This window comes from Loxodonta africana, chromosome 14 (assembly GCF_030014295.1).
Source record: "Loxodonta africana isolate mLoxAfr1 chromosome 14, mLoxAfr1.hap2, whole genome shotgun sequence".
Lineage (NCBI taxonomy): Eukaryota > Metazoa > Chordata > Mammalia > Proboscidea > Elephantidae > Loxodonta > Loxodonta africana.
The window spans coordinates 20,769,702-20,783,977 of NC_087355.1; the positions used below are offsets into that span (position 1 = coordinate 20,769,702).

The 14,276-nt window shown below is 38.4% G+C and overlaps 1 protein-coding gene across 22 annotated transcripts in view; it reads right to left on the reverse strand.

Annotated features, from left to right (window-relative positions):
• Positions 1-14,276, reverse strand: part of NCOA2 (nuclear receptor coactivator 2) — a 321,186-nt gene that overhangs the window by 53,001 nt on the left and 253,909 nt on the right. For all 22 annotated transcript variants that reach the window (XM_064267803.1, XM_064267802.1, XM_064267801.1 and 19 more), the window contains 5 exons: positions 12,814-12,917; positions 8,016-8,193; positions 4,893-5,081; positions 1,851-1,952; positions 1,406-1,549 (listed from right to left, as the gene is read on the reverse strand). In XM_064267803.1, the coding sequence (XP_064123873.1) occupies positions 1,406-1,549; positions 1,851-1,952; positions 4,893-5,081; positions 8,016-8,193; positions 12,814-12,825 (625 nt within the window). In that variant the 5' untranslated portion in view covers positions 12,826-12,917. The remainder of the gene's footprint in view (positions 1-1,405; positions 1,550-1,850; positions 1,953-4,892; positions 5,082-8,015; positions 8,194-12,813; positions 12,918-14,276) is intronic.

Below are 14,276 nucleotides of genomic sequence, written 5' to 3' on the forward strand. Positions count from 1 at the left end.
TAGGTTAAATATTGATTTCTGCCAAATATACTATTTGTATTTTTCCAACTTAAATAAAATGCTGGGAGATGCAAATTGTTGGGTGATGTGCTTATTTCTAGGAGAATACCACATGACTAGGATAAAGAAAAAGTAAGTGAATGGGAAGAAGAGTAATTTACTATGATTCGTGCTTTTTGGTAAGTGACCCAAAAGGTATAATGCTTAAATCTACAAATACTACAAGCAAAATGCCAAGGTCACAGTGCATATTAAACAGATGATGACAAATTAAAATTATAAGACTATATTTTCAATACTTATACAGAAAAATGTGGCAAGCTGAGTTATGAGGTACACTGCACTGCCCCTAGTTCCCAACATGTGGGCTCCTCGATAATTCCCTGGGACATCTACATATCTTAACCAAGTATATACCCTGTCCCGATATAAAACGCCTATGAGAGGAGAATCATAAGATAAGGAGAAAAAAGTGCCCTCTCGTGACACTGCACTTATTAAAGCAAAGGAATTATCTTTGTTCTCGATTCATTAACACACAACTGAAAGGAACATGAGAAAAAAGTGATTCCTGGAAAGAACTCTGGGAGCAGCATAGCAGAGTGACCAGGCCAGGCTTCAGACTAGCTCCCAGCGCTGCCACCTCCTAATGGGATGATCTTGAGCCATTCATTTTACCTGGCTCAGCTTACACACCTGTATATGGAGAGTTATAATGCTGGCTTCAGAGGCTTGCTGCAAGAATCAATGAGATAATGTAAGGAAGGTGCAATGTCAGATCAGACTAGCAGCTCAATAATGGCTGCTAATTATTACTGAAATATGACTCTGACGCCTTGAGTTTAATTCTGGCTGTTGTATTAATTAATTATGTGGCCTCAGACAAGTCACTTCATCTGCCTGGGCCTTCTTGGCCCAAATCTCAGTAGTCTTTGTTAGTCATTACCTTGAAGGAGGCCTTGGCTCCCATGTCACCTCTACCAATGATTCACTTGATCTTGCAATTTTCATTTCATCTTTATTTCCAAATTTTCCTTATGATTCAGATAATGTGTTTTATGATATTAGATGGTACCTTCTTATCTTGCCTCATATATCCAAAAGACTTAGACTCAAAGAAAATGACCTCTTTCCCTTTTCCTTTTGACTGTCCGTATGAAATTGTCGTTTCTTAGTTTATTACCTTCAGCACACCCTTTTATCTTACAGGTTCACCTGTTAAATTTTCCTTCAGGTGGCTGCATCTTCCAGGTCAGATGACACAGGTACATGTGAACCACAAAGGGGGTCATGAGATCCAAGTCCCCAGAGCTGTACTTCAGGAATCACTGAGAGAAAGCTTTCATAGGAAGCAATAACTTAAGTAAGATCAACTGCAAGAGAAACAGCCTTTAGGGATGCTTACCTTCATGATGATGCCGCTTAGCATAGGACACGGATTCCCCTTCGTGCTGGGCGTGGAACTTCTGAATGCACCGTCTCACCAGATCCTCCCAGCCTGGTTTCATGGCGGCCCGCATGGTGCTGGTATCCAGAGAAGTGATCTTGCCTATTAAATAACAGCAGACATTATACTCACAGACTGTTAAGTTCCTTATGGAAATAACTAGATTTAAAAGACTTAAATTTATTTATTTAGAATAGGTAGTGCAAGTTCAGAGCACCAAAGGGTATGCAGTGAAAATAAGTGTCCCCCAACTCCTGTCCTCCAGCTCCTCGATACTTCTATCCTAGAAACAATCACTATTACCAGCGTCTTCACATTCTGTCACAGATATTTCTTGTATTTATAAATATATGAGTATTCTAAAATGAGTTCTCTGGTCTTCTTTGGAAAAAAAAAAATTTACCTTGGAGATCCTGGCGAGTAGTAAAACTTTCTGATGAGGGAAGAATTGGTCTTTCCTTCATGGGAACTCTTCTTGCCACACAAATCAAGCAGGACTGCAAATCTTAAATAATACATAGTTATGTTTATCACGTTAGGCTTTTTTAGTGATACAAACAAACCAAAACACATTTATGACAGCCAAAACCAAAAACCAAACCCACCGCCGTCGAGTCAATTCCGACCCATAGCAATCCTACAGGACAGAGGAGAACTGCCTGACAGAATTTCCAAGGAGCGCCTGGTGGATTCAAACTCCCAACCTCTTGGTTAGCACCTGTAGCATTTAACCACTATGCAACCAAGGCTTCCAAAGCCGTTGTCGTTGAGTTGATTTAGACCCATAGTGATCTTACAGGACAGAGTAGAACTACCCCATACAGTTTCCAAGGAGTACCTGTGGATTTGAATTGCTGACCTTTTGGTTAGCAGCTGTAGCTCTTAACCACTACACCACTATGCTACCAGGGCACAGCCTTCTAAATCAGTAAGGGAGAGAGTGGCAAAATATCATGTGCTGTGCTGCTTGCTGGCCTTTCTGTCTCCTCACCTCAAGTGGCAAGGGGCTGGAAAGTGGAGAGCCGTGCTGTGTAGGATGGGCTGGGGAAGCCACTTCATAAAATACCTGACAAAAACCTTCCATTACTCTATAGAGAATTATCAATCTGAAACCATCTCTCCAGTGAGGTTTGAAAAAAACAATCTTTTTAGTAAATGGCTGAAAGAAACAACCAGCTGAATTCCTAATAAAATCTAAAAATAATGAAAACTAAAACCTGATGCTCTACATTGTCAAGGGTTTGCTTCTTAAGTCTTAAGTTCCCTAGGATACAGGAAAACTAGATCTAAATCTAAGATATAGGAAAAATGTACCTTTTTCCAAAGCATATAAATAACCTTATAATGGCAATATGAAATTGAAAACAAAGACTATGAAGTGAGTGTAGACCCATATTTGGAGAACATACCCCACAGTATCTGGAAAATGCAATATGTGCCATAAACAGCCCTATTACAATTTAGAATCTTGGCCATGGCTAGTTTCTCACACAGCCAACACTAAGCATTTATTCCTCTCACCCCACTTCAATGGTTTTATACATCTGTGTTTACTTCTGGAGAGCAGGAAAATGTTTTATATATCTTTGTAACACTCAAAGCATATCATACAGTCCTTTGAATTTCAATAATGTTGGATAAAAGGTTATTAAAAAATAAAGGCAGTTCTACTCCGTCCTGTAGGGTTACTATGAGTTGGAATCGACTCGAAGGCGACAGGGTTTGGTTTCGTATCTTTTTATGTCACTCATTTATGATCAATGCAACTTGAATTAGAAAAGAGTGTCTTAAAACATATTTATTAATAGCTGGTACCACAAAATTAAAATGTAATCATCATCCTCAACACAGTAAAGGCTAAATTTTTTGAGCTTCTTCTATAAGTGAGGCATCTTTTGAGCAGATTTCAGGCTATAAACTCATTTAATCTCTTAACTCCTCTATGCAGCATTATTTCCACTTAACAGAGGAGAAAACCAAAGCACAAAGTTTAGGCAACTTTCTCAACATCACACGAAACTTTGTTGGAGCCAGGATTTGAACCAGAGCAGACCAGGCTCAGAAGTCCTGCTCTTATGCTATATTGTGTTAACATACAGAATTTTAAAGACACAAAAATGTTTAAATATAAAATACAAATTCAGACATTAGCTAAGGTGTACTTTTTTAATACCGCTTTAAGAATTTGCAGCAATTGCTGTTGCAGAAAATAAAATAAAATTGTTTGACACTCCATACTGAAGCAAAGCAAACCCTGGTGGAGTAGTGGTTAAGTGCTATGGCTGCTAACCAAAAGGCTGGCAGTTCAAATCTACCAGGCGGTCCTTGGAAACTCTATGGAACAGTTCTACTCTGTCCTATAGGGTCGCTGTGAGTTGGACTGACTCAGTGGCAACGGGTTTGGTTTGGTTTTTTTTTACCTAAGCAAAAACTTAATTTTGAAAAGCTAAGTATCATCTATAACAGTGCTAATATTCTTTCCGATAGGATTTAAATTTAAAAAATCTACATATTTTAAATGTAAAACACATGTCAACCATGATTCTGGCATACTCTTTAAATTCTTACAGTATTCTGATACTGGTATTAGTGATTTCACTTGAAAATAGAGTAACCCGATGCTCAGAGAAGTCACGTAACTTGCCCAAAGTCACAGAGCTGGCCTGTCTGATTATAAACTTGTGATGTGTCCACTCCACTAGTGTTCCTTTGCCATTTCCCTTCCACTCACATACAGAATATCCTCTCATATTGCAGAGGGGGATACTCAGCTGCGTGAAATGGCTTGCTTGGAGGGATGCACAGTGATCAGCATTTCTTTAAGGGGGCCAGCCTGTAAGCTTGTAGTTTGAGCTTCCATCCATTCCCCACTCCCATCTCGATCCTCTTAAGTATTGTTTCATTGCACCACATTCAGAATCTAGTCCCCATGGACATGCTATATGGAATCCATTAATACTCTGAAAGTATGTGAAAAATGTTTGTACCTATGTGCATTTTTCTAGGGCTATGGCGCGCACCTTGCATTAGATTTACAAGGGCACCCAGGATCACCAAAAGGTTAACCCCCAGTGTTACACAGTTGTACTGATATGGCAGTCACCAGCCACATGTGGCTATTTAAATTTAATAAAATTAAAAATTTAGTTGCACTAATCTTGTTTCAAGTGCTCAACAGTCACATGTGGCTCGTGGCTGCCGTATTGACAATGGAGATGTATAAAATTGTTGTCACAACAAAAAATTTCATTAGACAGTGCTGTTCTGAAGACTTAAAAAATTGAATTTATCACAAAAAGCTAATCATCATAAAGTAGGAGAGAAGAATAAAGAAACTGCCTCTAAATTTTTCTTAATGTGACCGCGAATTTTAGATTCGGTGTGAAAGATATAGTACAGGGATGCATTCACAGACACAAAACCATTCTAGAGATTTCTGCCCTACCTTCTCCTTCTTCTTTGATGGACTTTGGTTGAGAAACAGCAAAGCACTGCATAGTTTCATATTTCTGATGTGCTTCCTGGTTATCATGACCTTCCTCTTCTGAATCAGGTAAAGGTTTTACCAGCATCCGACAATTGAAGGTGTGGCTGTTCCGCCTAGGAGGCTCACCAGTCCAAGATCCCCCATTCACTGAGAAAGGCCAAAGTAATCCAATAGTATAAAAAAGTCAACATCGGATTCACTGTTGCTGAATTACCAAAATGACATAGAAAATGTTTATTTTACATCTATGTACACAGTGCTTTCATACTTTCCTAAATAATTTTATAATCCAGAGGAGGGAAAACACTTGGATTAATATTTTAACACCTGGAAAAAATTCTTGGGATTTTCAAAATGTCTTCTGCACTTCTTAGTCTTCTTCATTCTTCTGGTTCAGGCTTTGATTATCTATTATGAGGTTACTGTACTATAGTTGTCTACTTTCAGGTCTTCCTAATTTTGATTTCTCAGAAAGTTACTTCAGTTTACTTACATTCTAGTTTTAGATATGTTACCCTCTTCTAAAAAAATCTGTAAGTGGCACCAACTGCAGCATGCGTTGAGTTCTTTTGAAGAATTTGAACTTGATGTAGTCAGAGTAACAGCATGAAGTCCATTCAAACTCATAATTTAAAAACTCATTAACTGGTCTCATCTTGTCCATCTAATCAGGTCTTTCACATTCCCCAACACAACTCCCCCATCTCTTCCTCCATACCCGCCCTGCGTGGGTGTCTTTACCCCTGCCACCCTATCTAAAAGGTCAGGCTACCTCTCTTTCTTCCTTTCAAAGGTACTCATGCTCTAAGGCCGAGCTCCTCAATAAAAACAAAAACAAAAAACCAAACCCACTGCTGTCGAGTTGATTCCGACTCAGAGCTCCTCAACAGCAAATACTAAATCAATTACTCTAGGTACCCCACACTGCCTCCTCTTACAGATCTTTCTTTTCTCAAATTCTACAGAAACATTAGTGTACACTCTGTAACTCAGCTGTTGCTGAATTACTGTTACATTCTTTTTTAAAATTGTTTCATGTATATTTCCTCAACAAGACTGAAAAATCCTTGAGGATACACTGAAAATGTCATTTATTTCTTTTCGAGTGAAAAATGATCTCACAAGTCTTCTATTTTAGTATCAAAGCTAAAATATGCAACATATTAATTCAAGAAAGATGATGAAAGAAAAGAAAGATGGCATTAAAAAATGGATTACAAAAAACAATGAAACAAACAAAAGAATGACTGATTTTGAGAATTAAAGGTCAACTTCCTTGTTTTATAGATGACTGCTAGGACAATGAGACAGGGGATCAAAAAAAGGACCAGTCACCTAGGAAAAGCAAATGTACTTTCAAAACTCACAGAAAACACTTAAAAAGACATCTGGGCGTTATGGTGAGCCAAATGTTAACCCCATGGCCACTTGGCTAAAAAAGAATAAAAAAGGAAACAAACCCTAGAAAAGAAAAGAAAAGAAAAAAAGTAAATATCAAGGTAACTACAGGAAATCATTGTAAAATCACAGAAGGAACCACAGATAGTTTTACACATCTCTGCAGACATCTGGGATGATTTTTTTTATCACCTGCATTTTTAAAAGCTTATATAGAATGGAGACTGTATGAAGTCATCAAAGAGGAAAGAAAGAGTTCTTATTAATTCAGGTTAATAAGTTGAAAGTAAAAAAGGGTACAGTATAAAGTAAGGCAACGAGCTCTTTAGAAAAGTGCATTAATAATAGTGAATTAATGAGTATAGGTCCTTTGAGGTGGAAGTCATAAAATTACTGAAGAAATCTAAAATATTAGTTGAAATAAGAAATTCCATTTTCTTGTTCATTTACTAGAGAGCAGAATAAAGGAATCTCACACCAGTATTCATACATATGTGTTACTGTTAGTCACTTTGAACAAAGGGTTATCGCTATCAAGAAAAAGCTAGCAATAATGAAAATTAAAAAGGCCTTTTCCTACTTGGAGCCCTGGTAATACAGTAGTTAAGCAATTTGGCTGCTAGCCAAAAGGCTGGCAGTTCGAATCCACCAGCCAGTCCTTGGAAACACTATCGGGCAGTTCTGCTCTGTCCTCTAGGGTCACTGTGAGTCGGAACTGACTCAATGGCAATGGGTTTGTTTTTTTTTTTCTTTTTTGGTTTTCCTACTTACTGTGGAAACAATAAGACCAGCTATACAAACAGTTTTAAGGAAAAGAATAAGAATCTGCTAATTCAGAACTTGACCTTATTCTGTACTAAAATATGCACTTCTTTTTATCTGTGAAGACATTCTTAGCATCATCAGTTTAAGTGAGAATATTAAAAAAAGAACTACTTAATAAGTGGGAACAATACTGAAGGGCAGCAACTGCAGTGGGCCCACGCTGTGAATCACCCACTTCAAAACATGGCCCTTAATAATCACACACACTTTCGGACAACATCTTCAAAATAAGGTGAAGAAGTCAGGAAATTTGACACAGGCAGAGCGGGTAAGGAGGCAGCACCTGAAGGTGGTTAACTGCAGAGCTGCAGGAGAAATGAAAGCGCCCACTGAGGGCACTGGGGCTAATAGCATCTGAACACCTCTATACAGCACTTGTTCCTTAACATTTTAACTTGTATAAACCCACATACACACTCTTCACACGTGCAGGACTCGAACTGAGTCAAATCTCAGACTTCTCATACCCTCTACTTTTTAGGTGGTCATGGAGAAAACGGACAAAAAGAGTCAGCTGGCATTGGATAGGGTGGGAGGCAATCTGGCACCTACTTAACACAAAATACCATGAAAACTGCTGCCACATGAGCACTTTCCACTTGAATTATTTGTATTTTCATTTACTCTAAACATAGAATCAAAATGATCATTCAGGATCAACATCTGAAGATGTCTTTTTTTCCCATGACTTCTAATCTGAAATTCTTAATACTAAATCCTAAAAAACTGTTCAGTTACTCTTTTCCCCAACTAACATAATATAATATAGTTCTAGTTTACCTACCTCCAACAAAACAATGTGTGTGTACGGGGGAGGGGAAGGGGTGCAAGGAGGCAGACTCAGAAGACAACATTTACCTATAGGCTTTGGCAGCAGGTTTTTGACAAATTCATTGTGGTCCCCAACATGAAGGATGCTATATACACTTTTGTTCATCAGCTCTTCTTGGTTATACCTTAGGTACTGTGTCACATTCTCTGAAACAAACACCACGTTGCCTTCCAGGTTCACTACAAAGAAGAACCCATCAAGGGCCTAAGGGAAAAAGAACAAACTGTTAGAAAGGATGCTCCTAAAGTCATGTGCAATTGTGAAGGATATGATCCTTTTAAGGGAAACACACAATTCACACTTGGATAGAAAAGAGATCTCTCTCATAGTTCTCAGAAACAATTAACACATTTTGTTTTGGTGAAATAAAGACTATTCCATCTCAGTAAGGGGGAGAGAGCCTAGATCAGGGCTTCTTGTCACAAACTAAATGACGAACACTGCTTCTGTTAACTTATCGGCAGATTATTGCCAAGTGCCAGTGTACAGGCATTTATCTGTATTTTCAAATTTTCAAAATGAGACTGATGTACTCCATATGGCCAAAATCAACTTTCACATTATCAACCTAGTACAAAGTAATTTTGTTCTACAGTTTTTCGTGTTATATAATGGAAGGAAGGGGGTCAATGATAATTTATCCTCAGTTTCAGGACAAATGCCCAGACAAAAAACAGAAAATTTTACTACCTTAAAAAAAAAAAAAAAAAAGCTGCCAGAATTTAAATGAAAAGAATCACAGGTGATCTCAGACCTTCAAAGAAACACGAATCCTTTTTTGTTTAGCGTATATGGAAAAGGGGTCTGGGAAGTATACCTCACCATAGCACAATAGTCTTTATGGGGACCTCAGGCTTCAGCTTAGATTAAGGCCAGCGTGTCCGGACACCGGAAACCCTGGTGGCTTAGTGGTTAAGTGCTACGGCTCCTAACCAAAGGGTCAGCAGTTCGAATCTGCCAGGCGCTCCTTGGAAACTCTATGGGGCAGTTCTACTCTGTCCTATAGGGTCACTATGAGTCGGAATCGACTCAACGGCGCTGGGTTTGTTTGGGTCCTGACACCAAAAAAGGGGCCAGAGGTTTTGGCTTATAACTGTGAGAACTGGAAAGTCAGCCAGTTGTGCCCTTCCATATTATTTGTTTTTCAAGCTGTTAAAACGCAGGTTCCTCGATCCCCTAGATTAGGAGTACTTTTCCTGTAATGGGCTCACAGCATCACTCTTTCCTGCCATTTCAATCTAGATTGGGAGAAGATGAAGAATCTAGGATAATTTTAGGAAATAAAGATAAAAACAATAGGTGTTGAGCATGTATGCCATACCTTGAACACATTGTCTCATTTTCCTTTGAACAACCCTGGGAAGGCATACTTTATCTTTCCCAGTTTACAGAGGAGGAAATTGAGGCTCACAGAGGTTAAGTAATTTGCTTAGATCTCACAACTAGTAAGTGGCAGAACTGGAATTTGAATCCAGGTGCCCTTGACCCCGAAGCTCATGCTTTTGATTACTATGTCGCAGAGGGTTCTACTCCAATTTATACACCCACCTCCATTTTCTAATCACATTCACATTAGGGATAAAAAGGCTGGGGGTTCAGTGGGTTTTTCTTAGTTGTCCCTCCTCTCCCCTTTTGATCTTTGCTTGTCAGAGTGCTGGTTTAGGGATCAGGTGGGTGATCAGGACTAGAAAAGGCTAGATACTGGTAAGTCATACCTAGAGCCAGGGTCACCTGGCCTAGCCAGTTTACACCACACAGTTTCTTCACTGTAGTTATTATTCTAATATGAATGCTGCATGTACATACCTACACAGCAATGGGTACGGATGGGGCATAAAGTGTTTACTTTCCCCCTAATTTGTTTTCCCCTGAAGTTTTTAACAGGCTCCAACTTTGTGGGCTATCTTTGAACACCTTCCATCTTTGATTCTATTCTCATCACAAAACTAAGTGCTCTCTCAAATTAGAACTGACCACAAGGCAACAGGGGATCGCTTTAAAAAAAAAAAAAAATCATACCACTTAGTTTTAAGTTGTTCTTAAATACTCAGTCAGGTTTTCTCAATGGTATAAACAATATACCCAGGGTAAAGCAAACTATAGGTAATGGCCACATACTGACACTAACCCTTGAGAAATCTTCCTTGTTTGAGTGTGTGTATGTTCACACAGGTGTCTGGGATGGGTGGGGGGAGGCAGGAAGTAAGCCAGTGATTAGTTATGTACCAAGTATCCTCTTTAAACTCACTGCTTTAGATACACATTTGACAGAGATTTTCATAATCATATTACCCATAGTTCACTTCTGAAAGTACGTGTTGCTTCCTACTGCTTTGTACCATGGTAAATAAATTGATTTGTGGCATAATAAAACTCAAAGATGAAGCTGTTTTATCTCATAATGCTGTTTGTGTTTTTTTTAAAGCTCAGTATGATATGCTCTGATGAAAAAAGCTGACACTTGGTTTCGTTGCCTAGCAACCACTATGCTATGATGCAAGCATGAGTGTGCATCTATGCCTAGGAATAGCTCAACAAGAACAAGTTTTTCTTTGTTTAAATTATTACATGTAACAGGGTTAAAGATTTAAATTCAAATCATAAATCACTAAATGCAAGCATTACCGCTCTAATATCCTGCCACAGAGGTACTTGCTCAACGCACTGAATTCTCAAGAAGATTATTCTGAAATCACAAAAAGGTTGGCTTGATTTTCTGAGATAAGATCCACTGATCTAGCAATTTGATCTCTACAATTAATGAACTCATTCTTAAAGTGCCTGAGTCACAGCCTTGTGGTTGCTCCAAGCATTTCATTTTAGAAGCCTCAAAAATCTTCTCAGGAAATTTCCACCCTACTCTAATTTTTTCCCCCAGATATAGCAATGAAACACCGATATATGGAAATTTCCCAAATGTAATAATTTAATTACCATAATTTTCAAATTAATTTTCTGTCTGTAATTCAGAATTTTTCCAAAGGACATTATCTACTGTCTTTCATGTAATTCTAAAGAGTTCATCTAGTTAGAGTTTTCATTATTTGCTTCTAAGAACCAAGCAGGAAATGGCACTCTCTGGCTTCTACTGCCTTTGTTGACTATGAAAAATCAGTTTCTGAATTTTTGCTCTTTCCCTGGAAATTGTAGTTGGATGTTTTCAAGCCAGTGATTTAAGAAAAGATAAGCAAGGGCAAACACAGGGTCATTAAAAGCCTTTTGGCCATAAGGTCCAGTCCAAGCCCTGTCACTGGCTAGCTCTGAGATATCCAAGGAATGAATTTTGTCATTTGTTAATTCAAAGACCGGGTCAGTGCTTTCTGTGCCTCATCCATTAAAAATCAAATCTGTTGCTGTCGAGTCAATTCCAACGCATAGTGACCCTACAGGTCAGAGTAGAACCGCCCCACAGAGTGGCTGGTGGGCTTGAATTGCTGACCTTTTGGTTAGTAGTTGAACGCTCAACCACTGTGCCACCAGGGTTCCTTTCTGTGCCTCACCCTCCTCGAATCATGTGGCAGATCTTCAAAGAACTACATTGTCTAAAAATAAAAGTCACCTTACGCACTGACTGAAAAAAAGAGGGGTAATAAGGTTGAGAAACTATTGGTTGATCACTGTTTTAAAAATTCTGATTTCTTATGTATCTGTGGTTGTTGCAACAAGCGAACCAATTCTCCAACAAGGACACTGCAGAGCTTTTGGCCATGTGGTACTTTTCAACCTCATCATATCACCAGCAAAGTAAATTATCCTGAGAACTGACATAAATTTATGTCTCAGGGCTCTACTGCTTCTTGCTGTATATTCACTATTTTTTTATCTTCAGTTTTAATTTTGGAACAGGTACAGCAAAGCACTTGGTATTTAATACTGTACTAGTTAATAAAATAGGAAAGCTGGGCTTTACAAATTCTAGGCAGTACTCTGGTCATAAAACTTCTTAAAAGTATTAAAGAACAAGCAGTTAAGACCAACCCTTACACTTATGATCCTTATCTAAAAAGTTCCTTATGCCCATTATTTTAATTTTTATCTTGATCACATATATAAACTAGTTTGAAGTAGCACTAAAAAAAAGCATCAACCTAATCTTTGGTCCTCAAATGTGGACCTGGGTATACAAGCCATCTATATAACGAATATGTAAAATTTAAGAATTCTGGTAACATGTCAAACTAATTTTGAATCAGCACAGAATTTAGTAACACTTGTAAACATGGTTTTCTAAAATGGACGCTCAACTGGCAGTTGCAGCCTGCCAGTTTATATTCTAATGCAGTTTAATTTAATCTTATATTGTTAATATTAAAATATTACACATGCACACACCACACATATATACACAAACATACACACATACACTGGAAGCAGGAGTAGGAACATTTATATACAGATAGATAGATAATGGATAGATAGATTAAAACAAAACAAAATCAGCTGCTATCAAGTTGATTCTGACTCATGGCGACGCCATGTGTGTCAGACTAAAACTGTGCTCATAGGGTTTTCAATGGCTCTGATCTTCTGGAAATAAATTGCCAGGCTTTTCTTCTGAGGTGCTTCTGGGTAGACCACCAACCTTTCATTTAGTAGCCCAGTGTTTAACTGTTTGCACCACCCAGAACTCCATAGATGGATAGACAGAAAACAGGAAATATGATGCTAAAATACTAGTAAGCTCATGAGGTCAACAGTACTTCAACCTTAAGAATGAAAATCGAATGTGGATTATCCTAAAATTTCATTTACCTAAAAATTAAATTTAATAATGTGACTATCAATAACATATTCAAATACCGAACCAAAATGAAGGTGTGCTACCTCCAGCATCATAGGCCCCAGCGCATCCTTGTCGATGACACTCTGCCCTGTGGATGATACATCTGACTTCTGCACTTCATCTATGTTGGCAGCCGCTGCTTTCTCTGCAACAGACATTAAGGGTGAATTAAATGGCAGTGTTAGTTCAAGGACAGGGTGTGACACAGAAACATTTTTATTGCAATGATTTTTAAAAATCTCTAGTGGGGTCAGATGTGGCTACAAAAAAGTTAGAATACACCCCCGCTACCACTGCATGAGGGGTGGGAGAGGCTGCTGGAAGCGAGGGCCAGAACATTAACTTTTCATCTGAAGAACCTGTGGCTCAGATCCCCTTGTAGGCAGCTGATGAAATGAGTTTAATGGTTTCATGCTAGTCCCTTACAGGCACTTTTTTCTAGATTACAAAACTGCTATATAACATGGCACAGTTAGTTTCTACTCAATGGATTCCCCAAACTAGGGTAACAGAAGGCCTGTTGTTCAGCACTTAGTAGAGTACACAGAGATCATACAACTGTATGCATTTAAGGAAGAAATAAAAAGGAGTCGTGACGGGCCATGGCTGCTCACATGTGGTACTCTATAATGACTGTCTGACTCTTTTACCTGTTCCATTTCTATGCACATTCAAAGTAGACAGAAAGGTTTAGTTGCTGACTTGTTTCAAGATGCTTAATGATTTAAGGCAGAGAGAAGTGGCACCCTATCAGACACTCAGAGAATTTTAATGGCTGCCCTTTGGCCCAGTACCCCCCAAAACAGTGCATAATATGTGCTCCTGGACTGGAAATGTGCAAGGAAGCTTTCAGAGCCATGATGCTGGGGAAGATATTCCATCATAGAATGGGACTATTTTGTGAAAAACCTGCAGTAGAAATAGACGCATATTCAGCATATATTTATTTACATATATACATTTAGCATAATATGTATAAACTAGTTATTTGAAGGATACCAAAAGAAGTTCAAAGTTTAACACATACATATCAACAACTTGCTAGAAATCAATGCAAAAAACAATGTGCCAATTATATATACCTGAATAAATTATATCCTTGTTTACACTGCATGTTATCAATGTAATTAAATGCAAAAAAAGAAAACAGTACATCAATTTAGCACTCAGAATAGACCTAGTTTCACGACCCTAGTATGTATGCGTATACACACACACATTTTTTTCTTTTGGTAAAAAAGATTTTACATAGCATTTTGAAAATCTGTAAAGCCTAACTTGTAGCTAAGAGAGAACCTAGGAAATAATTAGGAATTACATGGGTTCTCCAAATACTGCCATTCTAGAGAGCTTGCATGATGTATATTTATCACTGGGAAGGGGAAGAGGGCCTGCAGTTCAAATCCAAGCTCTGCCACTTGGTAAAAGTATGGCTCAGAGTCAGCCACATCAACTTTTTAAGGCCTTGGTTTCCTTATCATAGACTGTGTGTCAAGACCGTGTG